The sequence below is a fragment of the Astatotilapia calliptera genome, chromosome 1 (genome assembly GCF_964374335.1).
Source record: "Astatotilapia calliptera chromosome 1, fAstCal68.1, whole genome shotgun sequence".
In the NCBI taxonomy this organism is placed as follows: domain Eukaryota; kingdom Metazoa; phylum Chordata; class Actinopteri; order Cichliformes; family Cichlidae; genus Astatotilapia; species Astatotilapia calliptera.
Window position 1 is genome coordinate 34,918,260 of NC_137422.1, and position 14,176 is coordinate 34,932,435.

Consider the following 14,176-nt stretch of genomic DNA (forward strand, 5'->3'; position numbering starts at 1 on the left):
TTTCCTTTGGCAAAATGGGTCAAAAGAAGGACTTGACGGGCTCAGAAAAGTCAAAAATAGTGAGATATCTTGCAGAGGGATGCAGCAGTCTCAAAATTGCAAAGCTTCTGAAGCGTGATCATCGAACAATCAAGCGTTTCATTCAAAATAGTCAACAGGGTCGCAAGAAGCGTGTGGAAAAACCAAGGCGCAAAATAACTGCCCATGAACTGAGAAAAGCCAAGCGTGCAGCTGCCAAGATGCCACCAGTTTGGCCATATTTCAGAGCTGCAACATCACTGGAATGCCCAAGAGCACAAGGTGTGCAATACTCAGAGACATGGCCAAGGTAAGAAAGGCGGAAAGACGACCACCACTGAACAAGACACACAAGCTGAAACGTCAAGACTGGGCCAAGAAATATCTCAAGACTGGTTTTTCTAAGGTTTTATGGACTGATGAAATGAGAGTGAGTCTTGATGGGCCAGATGGATGGGCCCGTGGCTGGATTGGTAAAGGGCAGAGAGCTCCAGTCCGACTCAGACGCCAGCAAGGTGGAGGTGGAGTACTGGTTTGGGCTGGTATCATCAATGATGAGCTTGTGTGGCCTTTTCGGGTTGAGGATGGAGTCAAGCTCAACTCCCAGTCCTACTGCCAGTTTCTGGAAGACACCTTCTTCAAGCAGTGGTACAGGAAGAAGTCTGCATCCTTCAAGAAAAACATGATTTTCATGCAGGACAATGCTCCATCACACGCGTCCAAGTACTCCACAGCGTGGCTGGCAAGAAAGGGTATAAAAGAAGAAAAACTAATGACATGGCCTCCTTGTTCACCTGATCTGAACCCCATTGAGAACCTGTGGTCCATCATCAAGTGTGAGATTTACAAGGAGGGAAAACAGTACACCTCTCTGAACAGTGTCTGGGAGGCTGTGGCTGCTGCTGCACGCAATGTTGATGGTGAACAGATAAAAACACTGACAGAATCCATGGATGGCAGGCTTTTGAGTGTCCTTGCAAAGAAAGGTGGCTATACTGGTCGCTGATTTGTTTTTGTCTTGTTTTTGAATGTCAGAAATGTATATTTGTGAATGTGGAGATGTTATATTGGTTTCACTGGTAAAAATAAATAATTGAAATGGGTATATATTTGTTTTTTGTTAAGTTGCCTAATAATTATGCACAGTAATAGTCACCTGCACACACAGATACCCCTAAAATAGCTAAAACTAAAAACTACTTCCAAAAACATTCAGCTTTGATATTAATGAGTTTTTTGGGTTCATTGAGAACATGGTTGTTGTTCAATAATAAAATTATTCCTCAAAAATACAACTTGCCTAATAATTCTGCACTCCCTGTAAAAGCAAGTAAGCATAGTTTCTTACAACAAATTGATGTGCCTTCTATATTGGACAGAATTTTTTGTTATTATCAAGGTAAAGCTTTTGCATTGTTGCAGTATGGGTGGACAAAATGTTCAGAGAGAAAAAGGAAGACTTCAGGGGTATTCCTATAACTACAGACGGAATCTGTATTTGCCTCTGGACCATTTAGTAAGGAACATTCAGTATGAAATGTCCTTGGTTCTGTACATCCTGAGAGTCAAGCAAATGGAGTAAGCATTACATACAATGGCACTTCTAAATAATATTAGTATTTTGAAAATAAAACAGAAAATTATTAATGAAGAACAAACCATGACCGGAGACAGTTGGTGTTGATGCATGTCCTGGTCTGCCTCCAACTTAAAACTTTCAAGACTTAAAGGATCTGCTGTTAATATGCTGCTGCCAGATAGCTGTACTGCTCACAATACATCTTTCTACAAACAATTACAGCTGTCTGAGGAGTAGAGATGAACTCAATGTACACATTAATTGATTTGACTGGAAGTAAGATCAAGCAGGCAAATAAACTGAACTCATTTAAAGTCTAGACCACATAATTTTCTAAATCGTACTTGTTTCACAAATATCAAATAAATGCAATAATATATTACTGGTGCGTCTGCTGGAGGAGAAAAAAAGACTTTTGGCAGTTCATCAGCAACAGAAAAATAGGGAGTGTTGATTATCCTAGTCTCTTTAGCATTGGTTCCTGTTTTCCCAGCCTGCTGCTGACATTATTACAGATGGAATGACCTTGGCATGGAAATGCATTTACTCATATGTGCTCTTCTTGCAGTGAAATGCTAGAGGTGGTTGAGATGTACAGCAGAGTAGGTAAAATGGCCATAAAATTCTATTACCAAATCAAACCGCACTCTTAAGGAAATGTTTCTTGTCTGGGCATTCCTCCAAAACAATACCTTCAAAGTGCTTGAACACGATAAATTGAGGCAAAGCGCTGCAATGAATTTTCCCTTTGTTGACCTTTAAGAGAATTCAGAGAGCTGGTTCCTGCTTTCTCACAGGCAGGAGAATGTTCAGATGAAAATCCACATAGTATTCTGTTTTAAGGAGGTCAAGGTTTACTCACAAACTCATTTGCTAATTCTATAAGAGGGAGAAAAGAAAAGTTACAGGCAGATACTCCATCACCTTCATCTGTACTATTTCACTTCTCTGTTGTCAAGGTCAGGGTGGTTTTCTCCCCCCCCCTCTTTAGGTAGTTTTACTGAGTCCACAACCTCTTATTCACATGTTTTCCATTCAGACAACTCTTTATATTCACCCTGGGTGCTGCCAAGCACAACTTAATATTAAGCTTTGTGATGGCACACAGGGACAATGGTTTGAAATGCTTCAATCTCTTTAAAACAAATCATTAAATTCACAGGGGTATTAACTTTGCTCCGCTCGTTCTTCCATTTTGACAGATGCCGCTGGTCCCCTGACTGTTAGTAAGGCAGGTTCCAGATGGGAACAAAGACTAGAACTCCAGCAGACAGACACCAGATTCAATATCAGCATATTCATTCGGCTTTGCCTAAGACTGTGTCAGAATATGCACCTATGCCAGGTACATGGAAACTTAGCATAAGCAATAAAGAAAAGGATAATCGTGTAACCAGCACTCACAGTTAAGATAGTGACTTCCTTAGAGGAACTGTTGTGTGCTGTACCTTGTGTCATGTTTGTAATATAAGGAAAATAAACAGTTATTTTTGGTGCATTTGACTTTAACTTTGCCTGTAACTTTGCCAGAAAACTGGTGACATACCAGGAAGATAGACCACCCAGTAAATAAATAGACTCTCTCTGAAACCACAACTGGGTTTAAACACTTAAAGAACTTGTTACGGTTGTGCAACCCAGGAACTCATATTCCCTAATGATATCATCAGCTATCCTACTTTCTGAGTACCGATATCAAGGTTCTTACTGGAATGGTGTCCACTATGGCTGTGTAATTAAGTGCAGTCAGTTTGTGCACTGGGCTGTGATACACCATATGGACAAAAGTAGTGGGTCACCTACAGTTTACACCTACAGGAGCTGCTTGATCATTCCATGAACCATCACGGTGCACAGTTTTTGTGCTGATGTTAATGCCAGAGGAGGCTTGGAATTCTGCAGTTAGTGAGTCAGCAGAGCCTCACTGACTTTTACACACTACGTGCCTCAGCACTCGGCTATCCTGCTCTGTGCAGTAAGTCTGTGCAGTGTGCCTTTCTGTGTGGCTGAGTTACTGCGGTTGCTGAACGATTCCACTTAGTAATAATACACCTTACAGCCGATGGTGAAAGAAATATTATCAGTCACATCAATCATTCAATCACATCACTTGTTGCAACATTGGCATCCTGTTACTGTAACACATTCAAATTCAGTGAAAGAATGGCCCGTTCTCCCACAAATGTTTTCAAAGGATTGCATGAAAGGGTGCTTAATTTTGTGCACCTGTGGCAACAGGACTGAAAAAAGAAACACCTGAATTTCAAGTTTAATACTTTTGTTGATTTATTGTGTTTAGTGAGCAGCTCGCAATCTTTATGTTGTTGGATAAATTTATTTGTTTCCATTTTGGCTTTATTTTTCTTCCCAGTGCAACAGGGAGTTGCACAGGTGAGCTTATTTAATAAGCTTCAGAGATGCTTGTTGACCCTTGTGAGAATGGCAGTATGAGCCCAATGCGACATCACAACTGTTGGTGTGTGCACTACACTTTGGTTGTGCATCTCTAGATTTTTGTAATTTTTATTATCATGCCATTGAAGCATCCCTACAAGAGGTCAGAGTTTATCAAATGGCAAAGCGGAAGATACTGCAATAATTTGAAAAGATGAGACTTTCTAGAGGGAACTAGAACTCGTTTGGCTCTCGGTGAAGGCAGTCGCACTTTTCTCCTCTCCTCCTTCCCCTTATCTTCAATGCTTAGCCTCTTGTGTCCTTGTCTTGTCTCGTGTGTATTACTTTCCCTGGAACACTCTCTCACAGTCTGTTCTCTAAAACCTAAAAGAGAATTATGGATTTGATCAACTGGTCTCTGAATGCTATTGACACACTTTTCTCAACGAGAAGTCTGGGCTCGGGAGAGCCCGAGTGCCCTGGAGGGACTTTCCCTGCCGGATAAACGATGGACGGGTGGCAGAAATGGAGGATCGTGTGCCTGGCGGGACTGTCGATCGAGGACGCTGAAGATATCTATCTATTCGGAACCATGATACCAGGGTTCTTGCTGATCGGAGCTGGCTTGGCCCTGGCATATCGGAGAATTAAGAAAGCGGAACTGGCTGTTCAAAACCCCCCCAAGGCTGCCCGCTGGGATTGAAACGATGGGACGAGGTGCAACTTCTCAGAATGGGCTCACTGAAGACCTTGGAGACGCTTACAGCTGCCGTGAATACTCAGAATAAGACCTCTGAGCGTATATTGGGTTACATCAAGGAAAAGGCCGCTCAGAATAACATCTCTGAACGAAAGTTGGATTACATCGTGGAATAACTCACTGCAGTCGTGAGTTCTCAGAATCAGCTCTCTGAGCACAAGAATGACAAGACCACGGAGCGCAAGTTTGATAACATCATGGAGAAGCTCGCGGTTCTCCAACGGGAGATTGAGAGACCAGTGTCGGAGTGTTAAAGAGCAGCTTTGAAATTCTCATGACTGTTCTTCCCACTCTATGCAAGGCCACCTGGGTTGGCTGGTAGACTGTTTACTTAGCCTGATAGGGCAGAGGACACTGTCTCAGCTGAACTATGGACACGCACACACATACATTTACACTGATAAGCACTCGCACATCCCCCTTCCGCTTCCAATGCCTTCGATGCTTGTTGCCTCCTGGGAACACGAGGCGGGTCTGGCCTGCGCTAGAGAGTTGGCGCAGTGGCAGGATGGCTGCTGTGTTGCCTGGGATTACTCCTTATCCCCTAATGTTGTGCTGTGGACATTTATGTGCTTTCTGTGCAGAGGAGTTTTTTTGTTTCCTGTTCTCATGCTGTCCTCCTATAGCCCAGCATGAGTAGAGGTCTCTTTTTTTCCTCTTGTACTTTCCCATTGTAGTGTACATTTCAGTGTTTTTTCTGTAATGCAACCGCTCTGACTTGTATCCCCATGTGATGTCTGTGTTGTGTGTGTATGGTCGAGGGGCGGGTTCATTCCACTGCAGGGCAACCTGCCACTGCATGTGGCGAATAAAATTTGAACTTGAACTTTAATAACTTTGTAAAGGTACCCCTGTACCAGTGCTGATGCAGGGGAATGGCAACACCCATTGTTCAGGCAAAGAGATCTGCAAGTCTTCAGTGCAGAATGGGCAATGCTGAATGGGTACGGGGCTGTGGGGACCTTACAAATAGCACAGGAAACAACCATAAACTCGGCTCAAAAGAGGTCATCATAGCCACTTGAGTTTAGAAGTCATCAGTTTTGAATTTGGGGCATTTTCCTCGCCCATTAGATTACGAAATGCAAAGAAAAACATTTTGTATTGTATTAAAAATTAAATCAGTGATGGATTACCTAATTTGAATATTTTTTACTGAGGTAGGCTCATAGAAGCTAGAGCAGTCACTGTCTGGTGGCAAATGAAAATTCCACACTTGCTTTGGTTTTCACTTTCAGAAGCTACCTCCAGTCTTTTAAGTATGTTTTACACTAACCAGCAGCTGCTGAAAGGTTCATATTTACAAAAATAAGAATCTCACACAATGTTCAGCCATTACTGCAATCCTCTTTGTAACACTCAGACACACAGCTAACCACTTAAAACGTACCTTAACGGCCACCAGCATCTTGTCCTTAGTGGGACTGAGGTTGTAACATTCTGCCAAGAAGACTTTACCGAAGGCTCCCTCGCCCAGCTCTCTTTTCAGGATGATGTCTCTCCGCTTTATATGCTGGACAACTAAAACCAAAGAAGAAGAAATGATGACAGATTTTAAAAAAACAATAACTTTTTTGAGAATTTCAGTTAGACTTTCAGACATTTTTATGTGTTTAATCGCACAGAAAACGTGTTACATTGGCAGTGAAATGCTTTTATCAAATCAAAATGTTACCAATAACTAAACTAAAAAGGAAGGAAGTTGTAAGGCAGAGAAGGGGAGACAGAACATAAACAGTATTACTGCACTGGAAGCTGGACATGCAGCTATATTGCAGTATTTTAAATTCCAGACAAGTTGGCAAGATTTCTACAGAAATATTCGTGCTGACCCACAGGGTGGTGTTTACAAAAACTGGCACCAGACATCTTAAAACCAGTGTTTTCTGTAATGGTGAAAGCATTAAAAAATATACTGAATATTTCAATATTTTTCTCCAAGTGTGATCCACCTCCAACAAGATGTATGATAGTGTCAAACTGCAAGGAAAAATGTTTTATCTAACTTTGGAGCTACTCAAAGAACACTTGGAGCATTACAGTTCAAGTGGTTTTAAATCTTAGAAGTGCAAATAAACTGCCAGGTGACACTGGACCTGCTGAGCTATAAATCTCTTATCTGGATTCCTCGGTTTTACTGTCGCCACTGAAACGCCACAGGAGGACATTTTCTAATGAGAACAGAATTGTAAAATTTTACTCTTTGAGGAACATAAAACAACTGGCTGAGCAGAGCGGGAGAAAGCAACGTCTTTGTCTTTTTCTGTTACCTGTAATAACTTACTTTAAAGGGATATCTTTAGAGTTACGAGGTAGTAAAGTCGGTATATTTTTCTGTTGAGCGTGTGACCTTAGATCATTTTCACCCCTTTTTGCAATTGCTTGCAATATTTGTGAACCTAGAATGGAGGCTTATTCTTCTATTGATTGGCCTGGTGGAAAACGGGTGGATCTTGACTTTTGTCCGCAAAATAACAGGCTGAATAACTCAAAAGGAGATACAGGAAAAGGTAGAAATAGCACGACAGAAAGCTCTGTATGAAAGAGCTGGTGAGGCGTAGGAGTTGCTGGCTTCTGATAGACCTACTCGATGTGCCTCAGTACAAATACTGATCACACAGTTTCACAACAGATTTAAATATATATATGTATATATATATATATATATATATATATATATATATATATATATATATTACGGGTGCAACGATACTCGTATCGATATTGAACCGTTCGATACAGTGCTTTCGGTTCGGTACGCATATGTATCGAAAAATACAAAATTTGTAATTTATTTTATCAACTTTCCTTCTGACGATGCTGTCTGTGTTGAGCGCTCAGTGAATCTGCGTTCGACTACTCCGCCTAGGCTGCACTGTCAAGCGCAGATCCACTGAGCGTTCAACACAGACAGCATTGCCAGAAGGAAGAGCGCAGGGCAAGCTAGCAAGACAGAAGTTAAGCTCTCCTTGCAACATGGCAAATTGAACCTCATTCAGGGGCCCGTTCTTCGTACGTAGTACTACATCCAAGATCAAATGACACATCCAAGACCAAATCATCGCGCTAACCGTGAGCTCGCTAATCCGGTTCTCCGAACACACCTGCTGTTGACGATTAGTACAGCTGGATGAAGTAATGTGAGATCACTGGGTGTCGTAAAAGGGGCTACGCATCGATAGTAGAAACATTGATCGGCAACCCTCTGATTGGTCGGCGAAAATGTCGAAGGAGCACGCTCGGTATTTTTCGGCAGCAGAGCAAGAACTCTTGAGTGAGGGATTTCAGGAGTTTCAGAGTTTAATTAAAACGCAAGGGAACACTGCAAAGGCTGCAAAAGCAAGGAGAGAGGGCTGGCAGAAAGTTGCTGACAAATTAAACTCGTAAGTAATTTAATAATAATAATGGAGTGGATTTATATAGCGCTTTTCAAGGCACCCAAAGCGTATGACAATGCCACTATTCATTCACTCTCACATTCACACACTGGTGGAGGCACCTACAGGTGTAGCCACAGCTGCCCTGGGGCAGACTGACAGAAGCCAGGCTGTCATATCGCGCCATCGGCCCCTCTGGCCAACACCAGTAGGCGGTAGGGTAGATTTATCATATCACACTATATTATCCAATATTATATTACATTATATTATAATATGTTATATTTTATCCTCTGTCACATTAGAGCCACGACAGGACCCACTAGAACATGGGAACAAGTAAAAGTGAAATATAAGAATATTCTACAGAATGGTAATATTTATCACTTATATTGCTTTTAGTCTCTTACAAAGAAACCCTGAAATATTCTGTTTATTTGTTCATAACAGCAACCAAGAAAAGGGCAGAGCAAAAAAAGACAGGTGGTGGTCCTGCACCCCCTCGTCAACAAGTTGGTTAAGTAAATAATACCCTCACGGGAAAATCGATATCTCTCTATGAGCACACTGTCGCGCTGAGCTAAAGGATCCTGTCTATCCCGCAATATACGCTGAATTCTGAGGACTCTCCTTATCAATCTTGCACCTTCCGCAATGGGTTGCTCGCGTAAACGGACAGGACATGGCTGCGACAGGCTTCCCAAATCCACCTTCACTTTTATAGCCGTGGTCTCTCATCTTGCTTACACGAAGTAATTTGCAATTACTACTCTGAAATATGAATTACATCTGTAATAATCACATACATGTAATAGAATGTTAATAGTACATTTCCCTTTTTTAGGGAATGACCTGTATGTATCTGTGTGAAATCAATAAAAGGATCAAGTGCTGCATTATCTTTGGTTACATTGATGTTATTTATTTATGGTGAAACAGTGGTGGAATATCGCTGTTGCTTTCGTATAAATGAAGCGGACATACCTGCGTGGCCGCGATCTAATCCTGTTTACATAAAGTAAACCTGCTCCCGAGCAGGTTTACGCTTTTGGCTCTGTTGCTATGACAGCAAGTCCCGGATGAGCTTCGGGGAACCGAACGATCCAGGATCGTCAACAATCAAATCCAGCTAACTTACTTAGCGAGGTATGAAGAACGGGCCCCAGATCTGGCGTTTGGAATTATTTTGGTTTTCATGTGACGTATGACCCTGAAGGTAAGCGCGTCATGGACTAAAGTAAAACAGTATGTTGGATGTGCCACGCAATGCTCAATTACATGGGTGGGAACTAGTGTGTTAGCACAGTTAGCTCGTGTTGGCCGTCTAGCCCCACACACGGGGCGATCAGGGGTAGCTCGTTAACGGAGATTTGCCGTGTTGTGGCGTTAACGTCATTTCAACGAGATTAACGCTGACAGCACTAGTGGGAACACAACGAATATGACTGCACATTTACGCTGACATCATCCTAGTGCAAAGACAAGTGGAAGCAGACAAAAACAACAAGCATGCATGCTACAAACTTTACCCTAGTCATTTAGACAACCGTTAGCACATGATTCTCCTTATGGGGACCTGATATGTTTAATATTGTGGCGAGCTCAGACAAGGAGGAGACGGAGGTGTCGTTTGGTCTTGCTTCCCGTGAGCTAGCCAGGGAGCACAGCCGTTTATCGACATCTGCAGAAGAACACTGCCGCTAGCTAACTGCTCAGCGCGGCAACCGCACAGCAACAACAACAACACCACACAGGGCGCCCTCTGACCCCGGAAGGACACACCGTCGCAGCGAGAGGGCGTCACCCGTCACTATGGCAACATAAACAAAACATAACTGTACAAACAGAACCCCGAACAGCCCTGACCCGCTACAATATGCTGCTGAGAATATAGCCCAGAAGAAGTGTATAGTATAGCTTTTATTTTGGAAAGCGCCATTTCTCTGTAATAAACTCTCTTTTCCAAAGATGAGTGATTCCTCAATTCATTTTTTAAATTACTTTTGTTTCAGCAACATTAAATTTAAAAATTGTACTTTTGAGTTAAAATATATATTTATAAGTTTAATAAATGACAAATTAAAAAGGCATGAACATTTTTTTGTATCGAAAAAATATCGAACCGTGACACCAAAGTATCGAACCGAACCGTGAATTTTGTGTATCGTTGCACCCCTAATATATATATATATATATATATATATATATATATATATATATATATATATATATCATACAAGGCTGGTGGTCATAGCTTGCAGTGTACAGAATTTCTCCTTGCTATTAAATATGAATAAAGTAAAAGCTTAGCAGCAAAAACAGTACCACAGATGAATGCGCAAAAAAAAAATTTGAGGTGAACACCAAAATCAGATAACAACTAACAACGTGCAAATGGTGTTTTCCAGGAATTACTATACAAGATTTAAAATACTAATCAAATACCACTACCAATACTAATTGTTATGTACTAATCTTTATGTACAAATGAATGCTTGTTTTGAGTGGAATGTTGCACTACATGTTTGCTCTGTAGACAATGAATGAATGGTTACCATAAGGCTTGTGTTTTATCTTTTACCTTCTGTAACAGAGTCTGTATATTTGCAGGTATTAACGGTCCTTGGACAGTCATGTTCCGGTATGTGCAATAATAATAGACCATGATGCTTGTGGGACTGACGCAGTATTCTCAAAGTACATTTTCAGCCTTCCTATTTATTCTTGTTAGATAAATCACAGAGTCTAATATGTCCTCAGTGGACAAGTAGACTTCCTGGAATTGAATCCACCCTCCATCTGTGTTCTTCGTTTGAATCGCACTTGATGGTTATACGGGGGAAAGTATGTCTCTGAGGACTCAATTGCACAAGGTTATATGTAAAGAAACACTTATGTCTGCAGATAGAGAATAAGCTATTGCATCTGTTCTCCTAAGACTGCTGGATCTCTTTCTCTAAATGAAGAGGTTAATTAAGTCTACAATTTCCAGAGCTCTGCCTCTTGTAGTTACTGTCCGTGGGCTGGTAAACTCAAAAACTTGTGACTTTGATGATGATACCACGAGAAATCACCACTGTGAGGTGGTTACTGAGTTGAGGCGATTTGAGGCAGCTACCAATGGGAGTTAAGAATACTACAAACTGATTGGTTGGGAAAATATCCAAGAGCGTCCACTATTAAATTCAAGTAAATTTTGCTTATAGTGCCAGTTGACAATAATAGTCAATGTGAGGAACGTTATACTGTAAGGTAAAGGTAAAGTGAAAATCTCACTGATCCAACAATCAACAGCAAGGACCGACTGAGATAGAGGCGGAGTAGCTAGGGGCACACAGCCTCTTCCTGAAAGTCAACAAGACTGGAGAAATGGTCATTGACTTTAGGAAGGCCATCTGACCATAGGGGAGGAGGCTGTGGAGAGGGTCAGCTCCATCAAGTTCCTTGGTGGTGATGACCTGACTTGATCCACCAACACCATGGCCATCACGATGAAGGCAGAGTTCCAGCTCCGCCCCCTACAGAGGCACTGGCACGTCATTCTAATCTTCTCAGCCCTCAACACCTTATACAAGGCCACCAATGAAAGCATTCTTACCTACTGCATCCCAGTCTGATTCACGCTCTTGTGGGAGTTGCAAGAACAGTATGAAAGATTATTGGAGCCACCGTCACCTCCCTGCTAGAGACCTTCAACCAGTACCCTTACAAGTGTTCGGCAGCATTTTACCTCATGCTCCGTGGAAAAGAATCCTTAACAGTTCTGGCCCTCACCCATCAGCTCTGTGTCTAAAAAATTAACTGTAACATTCTATAAAATAAACTAACATAGCTGGAAAAACAAGACCAAACTTAAACATCTAAACTGCACTGTCATATTCATATGTTGCAAAAAAAGGTGTAATGTTTGCAGGTAAGTCTTCCATACAAGCTATAGCCAAATGCTGGAGCTTGCTATCAACCAAAACTTCTTGCAGCCATTTGCAAACCAGTCAGGGAAGATACAGTTTCTCCTTGAGATTGGTGGTTTCCAGATGGTCTCTACCCCTGTATGTCTTGGACCTTACCAGAACATTGTGAGGGTTTTAAGCTTACATCAACAGTTTTTTTTTGTTTGTTTTTAAGACAAAGGCTACGTCCACACATACAGGGGTATTTTTGAAAACGCAGCTTTTTCTATGCGTTTGGGCCTTTCATCCACACATAAACAGCATTTTGGGTCACTGAAAACAGATTTTGAAAAAATTCTGCCAGGGTGAAGATTTTCGAAAACTATTTGTGCTTTTAGGTGTGAACGAGGAAAATAGAGATTGAGTGACGCAACGTCAAAGGTGTGCGCCGTTTTTGACGTCATGCTGTGTGCCACGTTAGTGTTTTTTCTACAACGGTGGATTTCGACAAAATACTGTTGCTGTTAATCTTACTATTTGCAGTTTTTACATGCTGACATATGCACACGCAGTTACTGTGCCTCCATTTAGAAAGACAGAGGCGTCAGAGTGAACTTCGGACGTGGCTACATTCCACACAATCATTCTCACAACCCAAATCCCTATGTTGGTTTTGAATAACATTTGAAATGATGAAGGCACTTGAAAAAGGCACTTGAAAAGTAATACAAACTTTTCAGAAGTACTTAAGGTTTTGTGAGGGCACAAAACCCTGTTTAGCGTTTCCCTCCCAGGCTTCTAGACTTCTGATTTGCCAACATTTCTACACGGTTAGGATTTGGCATGTTCTTGACAGTGTTTGACTTTGCTTTTTAATGTGTGGACAGGATGTTTTTTTAAAAACAAAAAATCTCAGTTTTCACAAATACCCATGTAAGTGTGGAGGTAGCGAAAATAGGTTACCACCAAAACTCTTCCAAGCATTGTTCTTCCTGACTTTAAACTCTAAAAGGTCAGTTCAATTTGCATACTCTACATTCAAGGATCCCAATTATGTAGCTTAATTTACTACTTATGAAAGAAAGTTAATAGGAAGCAGTGGCTAAAGGTAGTTCTCACAGCATAGGGCTATTATATTTCTAGAACATACAAGAGTACTTACCTCTGCAGGACCACAAAGCTAACATTGCATAGTTAGATTTATACCAAGTTATTACAGCTTGAATGTTCATTTTCTTCCCATGTTCAAACAAATTTCAAATAAAAAGAGAGCCTTATCACAATGTGGCTTTGCCCAAAAGGAGTTCACCAGATGCTTCACCAGTTCTCTCAAATATTTCCTCATTCAAAGACACAGATTACTAGCTTAGTCTGACCGTTCCTCTGGGTTTCTTTTTTCTCCATAACCATCTGGCCGTGAACATCTTGTGTAGGTGATTCATAAAAAAAGTCACCTGTTCCTCTGGTGTTTCCATCAGTTGGTATCATAACTACTATTTTTGAAATCGCTGTTAAATAAGAAAAAATGTCCCAGTTTTAAAGTAGATCAGAACAGAAGTGTGTGCAGAAACTGGCAGCCAGTTTGCAGGGTGAGAGCCCCACTAGGGACACCAACACATCACTGCTGTCACTGCCTCACCCTGTAAAAAGCTGCTTTCCAAGAGTGGAGAAAAACATCCTGAAGTCGATACACATACATTTTAATTCAAAATGTATTTTGACGGGATTTGATAGGCCAAATGTCTCTGACACTTCACCATCTGATAAAGGTCTGAAGGGTTTCTCGACTCACCCCACATGTATTTCATACTGATTGATATCTCCCTTTCTCACTTCCGCTTTTATTAAAGGAGTTATATATGGCATTCAGGTGCACAAGCATGTCAGACTAAAACAAGGAGAAAAAAAAAATAAGAGCCAGAGAGGTCTTAGACCCTTTTAGCAGTTCATTGGGGCCATATTAGAAAAGCCAGACCAATGGAAAGGTAGGAAAAGGTAGATTATATTTTTGGCTTCAGACATGCACTTGTGTAAATATCATAAATATCACAGAAACTTTAAGCATTATAAAAACTGCTTGTCTTATACCTAATATTCATTTTTCTTTTACTTGCACTTTTCCGTCACACAGGATCATTCGAGGATCAGTGTTGGCTTT

The 14,176-nt window shown here is 41.3% G+C and overlaps 1 protein-coding gene across 3 annotated transcripts in view; it reads right to left on the reverse strand.

Annotated features, from left to right (window-relative positions):
• Window positions 1–14,176, reverse strand: part of ntrk3b (neurotrophic tyrosine kinase, receptor, type 3b) — a 217,019-nt gene that overhangs the window by 27,572 nt on the left and 175,271 nt on the right. For all 3 annotated transcript variants that reach the window (XM_026174796.2, XM_026174786.2, XM_026174770.2), the window contains one exon: window positions 6,142–6,272. In XM_026174796.2, coding sequence (XP_026030581.1) covers window positions 6,142–6,272 — 131 coding nt within the window. The remainder of the gene's footprint in view (window positions 1–6,141; window positions 6,273–14,176) is intronic.